Source organism: Marmota monax, unplaced genomic scaffold, assembly GCF_021218885.2.
Source record: "Marmota monax isolate L192 unplaced genomic scaffold, Marmota_monax_Labrador192_F-V1.1 WCK01_AAM20220418_F8-fsc00052, whole genome shotgun sequence".
NCBI lineage: Eukaryota > Metazoa > Chordata > Mammalia > Rodentia > Sciuridae > Marmota > Marmota monax.
This window is the reverse complement of record NW_026693473.1, coordinates 6,449,146-6,464,525: the sequence shown is the minus strand read 5'-3', so window position 1 is coordinate 6,464,525 and position 15,380 is coordinate 6,449,146. Positions and strand designations below refer to the sequence as shown.

Sequence of the window (15,380 nt, the reverse complement as noted above, 5' to 3'; positions counted from 1 at the left end):
ATTTAAAAATAAAACTTGTGTTGTTGCATACACCTGTAATCCCAGTGACTGTGGAGGCTGAGGCAGGAAGATTGTGAGTTCAAAGCCAGCCTCAGCAACTTAGTGAGGTGCTGAGCAACTCAGTGAGACCTTGTCTCTAATAAAATACAAAATAGGGCTGGGGATGTGGCTCAGTGATTAAGTGCCTCTGCGTTTAATCCCCAGTACCAAAAATAAATAAATAAATAAAATAATAATTAATAAAACTTTTATTTTTTAGAACAATTTTAGATTTACAGCAAAATTGAGCAGAAAGCACATCCTCAGCACCTCCCCCTCACCAGAGAACTATGTTTATTACAGTAAATGAATCTACATTGACACAGCATTATTACTGGAAGTCATCATTTACGTGAAGATTCACATTTGCTGTTGTATATTTGCTGTTATACATTTTAGGAGTTTGGGATGACACTACTATAGTATCATACAAAATAGTTTTATTGTCTTGAAAATTCTCTGTGCAACCCCTGTTCTTCCTTTTATTTCTCTAGCATGAGCCTCCATTGATCTTTTTACAGTTTTCATAATTTTTCTTTTTCAGCATGTTTATGTCATATTTGAAATTGACCTATTTGATTTAATAATATGCATTTAATGTTCCCTGAAGTTTTTAATACTTGCATGGTATATAAGAAGTGTCCTCTTAACGAAGAACTAAAATTATAAATCACCCCCCCCAAAAAAAAAGTTTTGGAAAACTTAAGCTACGTTTGGTGGATGTACATTCATTAGAAAATCATGTAGCTGATATTATTTCTTGTTTGTTAGTATAATATTAATATTTTGATTAGTATTTTCTAAACTTTAATGGTTTATTTTTTATGAGGTGCTGAGGATCGAACCCAGTGCTTCACATGTGCTAGGCAAGTGCTCTACCACTGAGCCATAACCCCAATCGCTTCTGTCTCTCTCTTTTTTTGGGGGGTGTTTCAGGGATTGAATTCTGAGGCACTCGACCACTGAGCCACATTCCCAGCCCTATTTTTTGTATTTTATTTAGAGACAGGGTCTACACTGAGTTATTTAGAGCCTCACTTTTTGCTGAGGCTGGCCTTGAACTCATGATCCTCCTGCCTCAGCCTCCCGAGCCATTGGGATTATAGGCGTGCTATACTGCACCCAGCCCTTCTCTCTTTTTGAGGTTACCTGAATTGCTAAATTTTACTCTTTTGTACATAGAATTTTAAATGTAATATGACCAGTATTCTCAAGGCAGTTTTTGCTCCTATATTGTTAAAGTGTAAAATCAGTGTATTAGTAATAAAATTTATTGGCCTCAAATCCTAGATAGGAGAATTGTCTACATCAGTTATTGTTATAACCATTCTTTTTAAAAAAAATATCTTTAGCTGTAGTTGGATATAATGACTTTAGTTTATTTATTTTTCAATATGGTGCTGACAGTTGAACCCAGTGCCTCACTGATGCTAGGCAATCACTCCAACACTGAACCACAACCCCAGTAGTTGTTATAACCATTCTTAATATATAGATATCTTTTCTAGGTCTAGTTGACACAGTAGATTATCATTGGTGCTATTGTTAGAAGAATATATGTCTTCAAAACAGTTTTATTCTATCCTTTCATAAAATCTAGAACACCAGAATGATTGTTTCACAGAGTTATTTCCAAAATGATTCTTTAGTACTTGTTTCCTGCATGTTTGTGTTTCCGCAAACAAGATTGTTAGGAAAAGTGAGAAGGAGAACCTGGGGCCTTCTACTTGTATGTGGACTTAAGAGCTCAATGTCTTGGATTGCATCAATTGCATAAAGAAGTGCATCCAAGTTTTTTTGTTTGTTTTTGTTTTTTCTGTTTTTGGTACTGGGGATTGAACCCAGTGGTGCTTAACACTGAGCCACATCCCCAGCCTGTTTTATTTTTTGAGACAGTGTCTTACTAAGTTGTTCAGGGCCTGACTACATTGCTGAGGCCGGCTTTGAACTTAAAATCCTCCTGCCTTAGCCTCCCAAGCTGCTGGAATTACAGGCATGTGCCACTGCTCCTGGCCAAGTTTTATTTTTATGTCCACTTCTAGAGTTTCTTATATTGTGTTGAAAATAACCTAAACCCATTAAAACAAAATCCAGATGACAGACAAACCAGATGAAAGAAGTAACATGTCATTTATATAGGTTTTTTTTTTTTTTTGGTTTAATTAATTAGTTTATTTATTTAGGTACCAGGGATTGAACCCAGGGCAGGAGTGCTTAACCAGTAAGCCACATCCCCAACCCATTTATGTATTCATTCATCCTTTAATTATTTATTCATTTATTATTTTGAGATAGGGTCTCACCAAGTTGCTCAGGGCCTCACAGAATCTCTAAGGCTGGCCACAAACTAGTGATCCTCCTGTCTCAGCCTGCCTAGTTGCTAGAATTACAGGCATGTGACCCCATTCCCAGCTTACATAGTTTTTAAAATCTACTGTTTATTGTAGAAGCAGTGTAACCTCTCATGTCATGTGCTACCATGCCCAGTAGAAATTTCATTGACTATAGCTTTAGTTGCCAGTTTTTCTTGGCTAAAAATTAATAAAAGAAAATCCATATGACCCCAATGAAATAATTTATAAAATTAGTTTTCTTCTTTTAGAAGAAAGCCAAAGGATGGGGATGTAGCTCAGTGGTAGAAAACTTAAATAGCATGCACAAGGCCTTGGGTTCAATCCCCAGCACCACCACAAAAGAAAAAAAGCCAGGCCATGCAGTAACATAATTAAGGTTAAAATTTGCTTGGTTTATTCCTTGAGTTTCAAACTGTCAGAATAGATCACTTTCCTATGCTGAGTTTGAGAGCAAGAAGGATGGATACAGGAAGAAATTTATCTAGTGAGTTTTCAAGGGGTTCAGGGTACCATATTAGGAACTCCCACAGATAGGCAGCAAGGCAGGACCTGGAAGTGCAGAAACTGGAAAAGTGGGAGGAGACTGACAAATTTATTGTTTTTCATAGTCACTCAGACTTTCAGAATTCATTGAGTTCATTTTCTTTGGGGATTTATGTAATAGTTGATGGTATAAGTTGTAAAGACGTGTAAGAAAATCTGTATGGTTTGATGTACTTTCAGTAGAGTAGGGTGGAAAAAATGAAAGCCATATGAAAATATGAAAGCAATATGAAGTAGACAAGTTAGACTCCGCACTATATTTATACCATCTAACTTTGAAATTGAAGAGTGGTGTTCAGAAAAAGCCTTGATGGAGGTTATTTCTAAGGTGAATCTTGAGTAATGAATGAGATTTGTTTAAGAGAGACACCTGTCCAGGCTTAGATGGGGAGATGACTACAAGCAAGTAAAAGCAGACTTTGGAGAATAAAGGGAAATATAGAGCCTATAGTTGTGGTGGAACTGTTTTGAAGAGAAGAGAAACTAAGGTTAGTTGAGGCTTTGAGATACATTAAGTGTAGACAACCTCAAACTTACAGTCTTACTAGAATCTGCATTTACTTGTTGATTTTTACATGCCTTACAGGTAGGGATTTTAGACATTTAGTGTTTTGGGAGGGAAGTTTTATATCATCATCTCCCCAGTCTGGACTCTTTGTTAACTCCTTCCTTTCCAAGGAAATTACAGCATTTTGACATTATTATATATGCTTTTTACTCCTTAACTTTTCTCTGAGAACAGCTAATCATTTAGGGTAGGAGAGTCTAGCAGACACTGCTAAATTTTGACTTTGGCAAAGAACTTAAACTCTCTTTTCTGTGAAATTCATTTCTTTTTCTTTTTTTCTTCTAGCAGTATTGGAGTTAGGGCCAGTGTCTGTCACTCTACCACTGAGCTACATCTCCAGCCCTTCTCATCTTTTATTTTGAGACAAAAATCTAAGTTTTTGAGCTGGCCTTGAACTATGGATCCTTTTGTCTGAGCCTCCCCAAGCAGCTGTGCCTGGCCCATTCCTTTATTTCTTAAATACACAGTGTTATCTAAAGTCAGTGGATTTTTCAGTTTTCACTTTAGGTCTTCTGATTTCCCAATGAGAGATTTTTCCAAAGATGCACATTTCATCCCTGTCACCAACATTTTTATCCCTGTCACCAACATTTTAACCCTGACTTTCTTGCAATATGATCCCTTGATGATGCTGTTACCTCCCTCTCTGGCTAGCTGGCTATTTCAGAGAGACTGTAGCTAGGTGCCATAGTGCAAGCCTGTAATCCCAAACTTGCTAGCTCTTTTATTCTTGGATTATTTTCTTAGCTGAAGTACACTGCCTTGAGAGAAGTTAAAAGTGGTGGAAGTGTGTTGTCTAATATCCTTAACTTTGCTGGCTGCCTCTTTTTTTAGATGAACCACAGTTAACTGTATGCACAAGGTTAGTGAAAAGCCACATTAAGGAGTTTGGGCTTTGTTTCAGGATCATGGCTGATCTTTGCAGCAGAAAGAAACCTGCTAAAAGGCGGAGGAGTATGTAGGTTTGGACTCCAGGACTACCATCCAAGCAGAGTGGTTTATGAGAAGCCTAGGATCCCAATCAGGAGGATAGTATGAGAATTCCAGATGAGAAGTGATGATGCTAATTTGAATCTAGGTTATTGGCAGAAAACAATAGAGCAATATGAGTGGATTTGAACAGTATTTAGGTGGTATAATTAACAGACTGGGTGATTAGTAAAAACCTGGGTGAAGCAGAGGGAAAGAAACCCAGGTCTCACTCTTTTAGAACATAGAAGAGAGTTGAGGATATAGGAAAAAATAGGTTGAGCTTTGGACATATAAGCAGTATAAGCAGGTACAAACAGGTCTGCTAATCAATTGGCTTAATAGATCTGTAGAAGACATATTTGGACTGGAGATAGAAATTAGAATTTAGTGGTTGGGGTTGTGGCTCAGTGGTAGAGCCCTTGCCTAGCACGTGTGAGGCACTAGGTTCGATCCTCAGCACCACATAAAAAGATAAACTAATAAAGTTTTTTTATAAAAAGAAATTGGAATATAACAGTATGTTGATCATAGTGAATTACAAGTCATGTAAAAAAATATGTAGATTGAAAGATTGAGTGGAAGATGGCTAAGAACCTAGCGCTTGACCCTAAAGAATGCCAACACCATAAGGGTGTTTTCCAAAATAAGGGGTCACCAGCATCTGAATCCAGTGGTGGTTTGTTATAAACTCAGATCTCTAAGTGAGAGCAAGTCCTGAGTGTACAGTTGTAATACTCACTCCAACTAAAATACCTCAACATAAATTTAGATACATTTTAGAAATTCTTCACACACTGAAGTTGAAGATGTTAGAGAGGGGTGAAAGAGAGTGAGTACTACAGTAAAAACTTCAGGAGTAAGAGGAAAATCATGAGGAAATGGCAATGCTGTCAAGGGAACAAATTTTCAAGAAGATGAAGGTAATATCAGTTGTTATATGACCAAGAGAATCAAGTAAGAGGGGACTGAAATGCTTCATTGAATTTTGACAACATGACAATACATGTTGACTTTGTGAAGAATATTATAGTTTTAAAGGGAAAAGCCATATTCTTTTTTTTTTTTAAGAGAGAGTGAGAGAGAAAGAGAGAGAGAGTTTTTTTTTTTTTTTAATATTTATTTTTTAGTTTTCAGCGGACACAACATCTTTGTTTGTATGTGGTGCTGAGGATCGAACCTGGGCCGCACACATGCCAGGCGAGCGCGCTACCGCTTGAGCCACATCCCCAGCCCAGAAAAGCCATATTCTAACAGACCAAGAAGTAAATGGGAAGGGAAGTAGTGGTTATTGCTAGGGAGATGCTTGCTGAGAGTTCACCTAGAAAGCAGTGTATGTTGAGAGGGTGTTAATAGTTGGGTGTGTGGTCAAGGAGTGTGTGTTTATTTTAATCCAAGAAGATCTGAGTTAATTGGCATGCTAAGGAGAAGAAAGCGGTGCTAGAGAGAGGAAGTTGGGAAATAGGAACATTTCCTATTTCAAGCTGAAGTAGAATCTCAAGTGCAGGATAGGAAGAGATTCTAGATGAAAGGAAAAATTGATGTAGATTTGAGAAAGTTTTCTCAAAAAGTTGGCAGGAGGTGAAGGTGGGAGCTGTTCCATCTGATGATGTCTAGTTTATCTATGAAGCTTGGTTGTTTGGAAAGTGACAAGTGGTATATCAAAGAGTTTCAGATCTTTATGGAGAATGTCTGATAATAGAATAAGGAAACAAGGGTTACTGAGAAGCATTTTAAGCTTGATATTAGAGACCACAATTTATGGTTACTTATCTTTTTTTCAAATATTTTTTTAGTCGTAGACGGACACAATACCTTTATTTTATTTTATTTATTTATTTTTTTATGTGGTGCTGGGGATTGAACCCAGTGCCTCTCTCATGCCAGGCAAGTGCTCTACCACTGAGCTACAACCCCAGTCCCTATGGTTAAGTCTTAAGATTTTTTTTTTTTAATCACCATAAATATTTTTTTTTTTAAGTTATTTTTTCTACTGACGAATTTAATCTCAACCCCTTGATGTAAATTCTAAAGTATGGCATCTTTTCTTGGCTTTCAAACTGTCAAAAGAAAGTATTATTTAACTGTAGAGTTTTTGTATTTATATTATTATGTAAGTGTTCAGGGCTAGTATATATATGGTTATATAGAACCAGTTTTATTATTCTTAGGAGCTGCCATTTTATATTTCAGCCTTAGACTGCTTGTTTTCATGAGAAGAATGATGTTTTATTTATTTCCTGTTTTAGGAGATTTACTGAACTGAAACACTACAGTGATGAACTACAGTCGGTCATCTCACATCTTCTTCGAGTCAGAGCTGTAAGTGGACCTAGAGCTTTTTCCATTTGTAAGGAAGATCCTTGTCATTTAATCATCATCTTTTAAGTTATAGGTGGTATTTCTGATGAATAACTGATTTTTACATTCCTATGTAGTATATTCATTATGCAAGCTGCATTTTTTAAAGAAATGCAAAATGTTTTCTGTCATTAACAACTTGAAGAATTTCAGCCCTCGAATAGTATAGTTGTTTTGACATCTTGTCAAAAGGCCTGTCATTTCAGTGCATGTTGAATATAATTAAGTGTAGAATTTTAGATGTATATATAATAATATAATTATGCTTCCAGGTATTTTTTCCCCCTCTTGAAGGTCAGGGCTAGTATATATATGGTTTATATATATAATAGTTTATGGATGTTAGACTATCCTGTGTCTGGGCTCTTAAATTCTACTAAATACATTTATTGGGACAGTAGTTCGCCATGACAAAGAAACTAGAAATTAAGGAATAATCATTGTATTTAGCCATATAGTTTGGTTATAGTAGACATGGGGAAGAATGCTTTTCAGTATTTTAAAATGCCTGGAAAATGTTATGTCATCCATTCTTGTCCTTAGGGTAACCTAGAGGGTATCTTAGAACTTCATTCTGTCAGTGGCTTTGAAAGAGACTGGGTGGTTACCAGATCTAGGATGTCATCCTGTGCTGATTATACTCCCCTTCAGATGAAATGTATTGTCTGGGATTTACTTTACCAGAGTCCACTGATGATTCACGAGTGGAGAGTTGGGGGCACTTTTAGATGAAACTAGATTGATCATATATATCATAATAGTTGAAGCTGAGTGTTAGAAAGTGGAGGAAAATTCTTTTGTTCTCTATGAGAAATGGAGTTATATCCTTTTGTACTCTGTACTTTCTGTATGTTTAAAGGTTTCTGTAATAGTATAGAAAAATAAACTAAAGGCAGAATATCTTTCCGAAGATCCTCATATTGGCTGATCAAATGTTAAAACATTTAGAGTATCATTTCCTTGTCATTCTATTATTGCTATTGTCCTTGTGGCAACACTGTCTGACATTGTATTACTTTAATGATCGTTAATGATTTTCCCCACTAATGTATTTGAATTCCATAAGAGCCGATACTTTGTTTTCTTACTGCTAAATTCCTGGAATATTGTCTGACACATAGACTTAAAATATACTGAATGAATATATAAATGTGTAGGCTGACAATTTTATGTGATCTAAAAAAAGTAATAAGTTGCTTTTAAATATTTAATTTTAACTAACCAAGAGTGTCGCGACCCCTCGCCGGCAAGGGAAAACACGACACAGGATTCTTCTTTCAGCAGTTTATTCAGGCCTTGTTTCATGTATCATCTTCTAGCGACCCCCCCGCCGAGCGCCCAAGCACAGCCTAATAAAGCCTCCCGCATACCAATCCCAAGCTGCCACGTGGATCTCTCTCATAGGGTGGTAAGGGATTGCGCGCCAACTCTCCAAAAAAGGAGTTGTTTATCACAGGCCACAGTGGAAGCCGGCGCCATCTTCTAATGGCGGCCACGGTCTATAAGAATGGCTTACCACAAAGAGGATCTGGTTGGTCATATATATGTGATATGATCCTTCAAAGTGACTTTGTCACAAGGAGTTTGTAATAGGCAAGTAAGAGAATTCTGGGTTTATATATTTATCCTATACTTTAAGAAAACATGCTTCAGAAACTATTGACATGAAAGACAGTGTGAGATCTTGAAAGGAAAGGCAGCACTTGATTTTTTAATAAGTGAGAGAAATATCAATGAAAAATACATGATGCCTTCCAAATAGCTTAGGTTTTAACACAGTATTCCAAAATTTGGAGAAAGGACTTTTAGACATGGACAATAAGAGAAAAATGACATGAAGTTTAAAACGGACATTAATGCCCTTCACTGACAGAAGCTTGCACACCATTCAGAAAGCACCACCAGGACCTTTTCATGAGAGCCATAGTGTCAAGTGTAGAAGAAGGTGTTGATGGTATATGAGATAGAAGATGAATTAGTAATAGATGAAGAGAAAATAGAATTATTGACTACTTTTTTTGGTCAAGAAATCTTTTGAAACTCAGGTAAAAATATGTTACAGATGGATCAGAGTTAAATATTTAAGAAGTCAAAATAGAACAACCAGAAAGGTCAGTTGACCGTGAACTAAGAAGGTCTGAATTTGAAACTGGTCTTTGCCATTTACTGTATCCGTAGGCAAATCCAGTAACCTTTGAGAGTTTGTTCTCATTGCTGGAAAATGAGAATAAAACCTGCCTGGTGCATAGCAGCTACTAAATTTTTGCTACCTGAATACATGCCTTACAGAATTAGGAGGCAAAAGTCAGAACTGTGCTTTATGAACTAAAGTAAAAGGACAATAATACCAATATCTAACATTTATCACTGTGTACGTAAGCCATGGTACTCAAGCGTAATAATATCCTTACTTAATTCTCCCAATAGTCCTTGCAAGGTAGTACTGTTATTATTCCCATTTTACAGATTAGGAAAGAGGCAAATGAAGTTAAATAACTTGCCCAATATCTCACAGTAAATATACATATGGAACCAGAATTTAGACAAATAATATATTAACCAAGGATGTGAATTGAAGTAGCATAAAAGAAGAGAACTCACACCTATTGAGTCATCTGCTTGTTGCCAGAACCTGACAAACATTATTTAAGCTTTATAAAGTCAATGATGAAGGTCGTTTCCACATCTCATAAAGGAAGATAAAATACAGAGGCTTGGAGTATTGTAATAAACTCTCCAAAGTTGAACTTGCATATGGCTGACTCCAGGTTTTTTATTTCTTGCTACCCTGTGCTACCTCTTTAGGGGAAATCAAATTTAAAAGGGAGGGAGATGTTTAACTTTGCTAATATTTTCATAATTTAAGATACAATCATTGAGATACTATTTAATGTTACTTTTTAGCCAATTATAAAGAAGGTAATATCTAATGTTTTGAAATGCTTCCTGATGATGGAAATATAAAGTGTTACAGCTCTTTTGGAAACCGTTTTGGCAGCAGGTATCAGGAGTCTTTAAATTTCATAATCTTGGGAGAGAGAGCAAGTGAGGAAGATTACCTCTAGATAGGGAATAGGGGTGGGAGGGAAAAGGAGGGAGAAGGGGAATAGCATGGATGGTGAAAGGAGACTCTCATCATTATACAAAATACATATATGAAGATGCGAATTTTGGGTCAACATACCTTATCAGAGATATGATAAATTTTGGTATAACGGTGTATTAAGAATCGCAATGCATAAATAAATAAATAAATTTTTAAAAATAAATTTCATAATCTTAAACTTCTTAGGAGAATCAAGGGGGAAGAAAGCTATATGTGTTCAGATTTTTAAAGTAACATCATATACTAACATGTCATAGAGCTTTGTCTTTTTTTTAATATTTATTTTTTAAGTGTGGATGGATACAACACAATGTCTTTATTTTTATGTGGTGCTGAGAATCGAACCCGGGTCCCGCCCATGCTAGGGGAGTGTTCTACCGCTTAGCCACAATCCCAGCCCCAAGCTTTGTCTTTTTGAATATTAAATCACCTACTACTAAACTTTAGTGAAGGACAAAGAAGGTATTCCCAATTGAGGAAGGATAATCAGATGAAGCTGTCATATTTCTTTTGTCACAGGATTTGCTATGTGTCACTTCTCTCCTGACAATTTTCTGATGATTAGTTTTTTAAAAGAAAGACTTTTCAACAAAATTAATCTGAAGAGCAGTCTGGATTAAATCATTTCCCCTAGCACCAGTTTTTTGATTATCAACAACCATTGAATCAGTTCGGTTTCAGGTTTTAATCATTCATGTTTTACTTCTTGGACATTTTTGTCTTTCCTTTTCTTTAAAATTGATAATTTTTTTTTGTCTTAAGTTTGTAGTTTTTCTTAGTTTTATCTTCTTAATGCCTAATGATCTATAGATTCACTTTATGTTTTAGTTGGCTAGAACAATTTATTTCCATCTTTGAAGAATTCATACCAGAAACATTGTTGGTCCAATAACAACTGCAGAGTGTTTGTTGCCTTGTTCATGGGTAGAGTAGCTTCCACATAAGTGGTCACTCATATCTTTGAGGTAGATAGACTTTCCTCTTTGGGTCACACCCTGTGGACCTGTATACACAGAGCTCTAGTTGCATGGTAGAACCTTCTTTTGCATCAGCTCCAGGAGTGATTTACTTTAAGAAACAACCATTCACACCTGGGATTCACAAAATTTTTCTTTGAACATTATTGTGGATCTGCACTGTGCACTTACTTAGGTTGCTTAAAAGTACCTGTTTATAAAGTTCTTTCTCTTCCATGTTTAATATCTTGAAATGACAGAATGACTGTCAGCTTTTAGGAAGATACTTCAATGTCTGAAAGTGCAAAGATGTAGAAAAGTTAGTGGTGTAAAATTGCATTATCTATCATTTATTCTTTGGAGTATTAGTACTGTAAGATGTTCCCTACAGCAAATCATCTCTGTCTTGTATAGTCATTATTCATATATGATGTTAAAGATGTAAAAAGTTGGGCTGGGGTTGTAGCTCAGTGGTAGAGTGCTTGCCTAGCACATGTGAGACACTGGGTTTAATTCTCAGCACCACATATAAATAAATAAAATGAAGGTTCATCAACAATTAAAACAAAAATTTTAAATAAATAAATTAAATAAAGGTATTATGTCCATCTACAAATAAATATATCTTAAAATTTAAAAAATCTGAAAAGTCCTATAGGCAAAGAACCTGTTTTACTTTATTACCTCAGTGTTTCCCAAACTTACTTTATGATGGAATCACTTCAAGAAGGGAAGGGAGAGAGTCAGATTTAACAATATAGAGTACCCAAAAAATAAACTGGGATGTGATATCTCAGAGAGATCAGTTTTGAGATCTGAGGACAATGTCGAAGTGTTTCATGTAGAATGAGGAGTATGAGCTTTGTCATGAAAGCTGAGTCTAGTGTAGGGATCAGCAAACTTATTTTGCAGACAGGCTGGTAAATATTTATGGCTTTCTTGGCTATTTCACCTTGTCACATCTCTTCAGCTGTGCTGTGAAAGCAGCCATAGATGTGCTAACATGAGTGAGCATGACTATTGCAGTAATACTTGATTTACAAAAATAAGCAGTGGACTTGTAGCATGTTGACCCCTTCTCTGTGGGTGTATGTCCTTCAAAGCAGGCCAAGTACAGAAGCAAAACCTTTTATGATCCTCTTAACACCTACACCTATATTTTACAATGGTGTTTCTTTCACTTTAAGCTGAAGTCTTGAAATGATTAAGATCTGCTGTACAGTTAATATAAATTCTGAAACTACTTGTGTTTGAATAAGGAGTCAAGTAGCTCACTTAATCCTCTGAGCTTACATTTAGAAACTATATACCAAAACTTTTTTTTTAGGATTTTATATAGGATTGCCATTTGGTCTTCCAGTTCATGTGTGTAATACTTTTGAAGATGATAAACTGAAACATTTACCACATGATATTTTGTTTTGTCTTTTGTAAAATTTATGTGACTGTCTAGGCAGTGTACATTTCATCTTGGTGATCTATATTGTAATTCTGTTGATATTAAAATATCTAATATGTTTGTCAGTTGGAAGTTATCTTTTGACAAAAGCCTCATAGAAGTATATCAGCATTTATGTATAAAACTGTGGATCAATAGAACTGAACATACGTATTTTGTTTCCCTAAGGATTCCACTTTGGGGACTTTATCATAAGGAAACAATCTAAAGGAAAAACACTTATTTTCAGAGATGCTTATTACAACATCTTAAAAAATATTTTTAGTTGTCAATGGTCCTTTATTTTATTTATTTAGATGTGGCGCTGAGGTTCCAACCCTGTGCCTCACACATGCCAGGCAAGTGCTCTACCAGTGAACCATTACTCCAGCCCATATTACAACATTATAATTCTGAAAAAAATTCAGATAACTAAATACCCAACAAGGTTATCGAAAAAAGAAAGTTTGTATATACTGTTCAGTGGAATTTTATGCAGCTCTTTCAAGTGTTATTTGTTAAAAATAATGTTAACCTTCTAGATAAAAATATTACCACTCTTGCTATAGAAGATTTAAAGGTAGCAATTAAAAACTACACAATATAAATATAAAGATACAACACAATACAAATATAAAGAATTACTGAGGCAGGGGCTGTGGTTGTGGCTCAGTGGTAGAGCGCTTGCCTAGCACACATGAGGCACTGGGTTCAATCCTCAGCACCACAAAAAAATAAAGGTATTGGGTCCATCTATAACTGAAACAAAAAAATAAAAATTAAAAAGAAATAAAAAATTACTGAGGCATAATATAATTATGGTAGGGCAGCACTAGTTCTATTTTAGAGTTTTTTATGATTGATTTTTTGAGATTATATTTTTCTTTTTCTCTATTTTTCAAGTTTATTATACAAAACAGAGTTTTTGTTGTTTTTTTGTGGGGGGGCTTTTGATTTTTTGAGGATGATTTTTTTTTATTAAAGTGAACTGTGTATAACTTTGACCTGATAGCAATTTCTGTTAAATATTGGTTTCAGAGAGTAGCAGATCGACTCTATGGTGTATATAAAGTACATGGGAATTATGGACGAGTTTTCAGGTAAGTATTATATAAAAATTTAAAATAAGCAGTTATACTTTTTCTAAAAAAATCTATGATGTAAAATCTGAAGATTTTATGAGTCTGGAAAGTAGACCTTTTTTTGCTTAACCACTGAGTCATATCCCCGGCCTTATTAAAATTTTTTTATTTGAAACAGGTTCTTGCTAAATTGCTGGGGCTGGCCTTGAATTTTTGATCCTCCTGCTTCAGCCTCCCAAACTGTTGGGATCACAAACATCCATCACCACACCTAGCAGTGTGACATATTTTATTGAAGAAAGGCTATTGGCATTGTAAAAATATAAACTTTTTTTGGTTTGTTTTTGGTACTGGGAATTGAACCCAGGGGCTCTTAACTGTTGAGCCATTTTGAGACAGGGTCTTGCCAAGTTGCTTAGGACCTCACTAAGTTGCTGAGACTGGTCCTTTGACTCAGCCTCCTCAATTGCTTTTAGATTTAGGTACATGAGTCATTTCTGATTTTATTATATTTCCAAACCATAACTCCAGTTAAGCCTGGTAACAGTGGTTATTTAAAAACTAACAGATGGCTGGGCATGGTGTTGTACACCTGTAATCCAAGTTACTTGGGAGGTTGAAACAAAAGGATTACAAGTTTGAGGCCAGCCTAGGAAATATAATAAGACCCTTTCTCAAAACAAAATATTAAAAGAAAGGGCTGGAGATGTGGCTCATTGATAAGAGTGCCTTTGGGTTCAATACTCAGTATTTGAAAAAGATAAAAATCAGCCGATTAAGATCTCTTGAGGGGCTGGGGTTGTGGTTCAGTGCGTGTGAGGCCCTGGGTTCAATCCTCAGCAGAGCATTAAAAATAAATAAATAAATAAATAAAGGTATTGTGTCCAACTACAACTAAAAAACAAAATTTTTTTAAAAAAAGATACCTTGAAAATTAGCATAAATCAGACCATCTCAAAAGTGGCACATTTATTATAATTAATAGATGAACTTGTATTAGAGAGGCAAGAATGTAAAATGCCCATTCTGCTTTAGTAGATTTGGAGTGAGTCCTGTGGTTTTATGTTTCTAGCAAACTTCCAGTTTTTTGCTAAACCAGTTTGAGTAGCAAAGGTCTAGACCTTGAGGGGAAAAGTCTTCATTTTGATCATTCTGATACCTACCAGAGGTTTGTATGTAGAACTTAGTAAATATTTCTTTTCTCAAATGTATTAGTTCATAATTGGTTCATTTTACCTGCAACTATAAATGTTAAGTATTTATCAAGCACTAAACTATTTAATAGGAATAAGAAAAAATTTAACTAAGTCTTGCCCTCCTCACACCAAGTTTTAGTCTTATTTAGGAATCAAAAGAATTAAATTCTTTTATGTTCATCTTGAGGTGGTACCAATAACAAAATGCTAAAAATTAGATAAATACCTATGGGACATTCAGTAGATAATCATCTGGATGGTCCATTATTTCCATTAACATGATTGAATGGTTACATTGATGTGATCACCATGGTATACATTCGGCTAGTTGCACTTGATGTCTTCTCAAACTCTCAGATTTTATTTTCCTTGAAAAGATGTAGTGTTTCAGTGAGGTTTTTCATCGCTATGACCAAAAGACCTGATAAGAGCAATTGGAGGAAGAAAAGTTTAATTGGGGGCTCATAATTTTAGAAGTCTCAGTCCATAGATAGCCAGCTACTTTGCTGTGGTTCCAAGGTAAGCAGAACATCATGATGGAAGCGTGGTAGAGGAATGCAGCTTAGGACATGGTACCACAAAGCTGAGAGAAAGAGTGAGCAAGTTCTCTTTACCACTACAAAATATAAACCTCAAAGGCAGGAAGGAGCTCAGGGATCCAAGTCGTCCAGCTACACCCTACTTGCCTACAGTTAACACCAAATTAACCCCTATTAGAGAATTAATGCACTGATTAGATTAAGACTCTTTTTTTTATATATTTTATTA

General features: G+C 35.5%; 1 protein-coding gene across 3 annotated transcripts in view; it reads left to right on the top strand.

Annotated features, from left to right (window-relative positions):
- The window catches only part of Snx4 (sorting nexin 4), a 65,825-nt gene that overhangs the window by 33,304 nt on the left and 17,141 nt on the right, over positions 1 to 15,380 (top strand). For all 3 annotated transcript variants that reach the window (XM_046457974.2, XM_058583530.1, XM_046457973.2), the window contains 2 exons: positions 6,723 to 6,795; positions 13,373 to 13,434. In XM_046457974.2, coding sequence (XP_046313930.1) covers positions 6,723 to 6,795; positions 13,373 to 13,434 — 135 coding nt within the window. The remainder of the gene's footprint in view (positions 1 to 6,722; positions 6,796 to 13,372; positions 13,435 to 15,380) is intronic.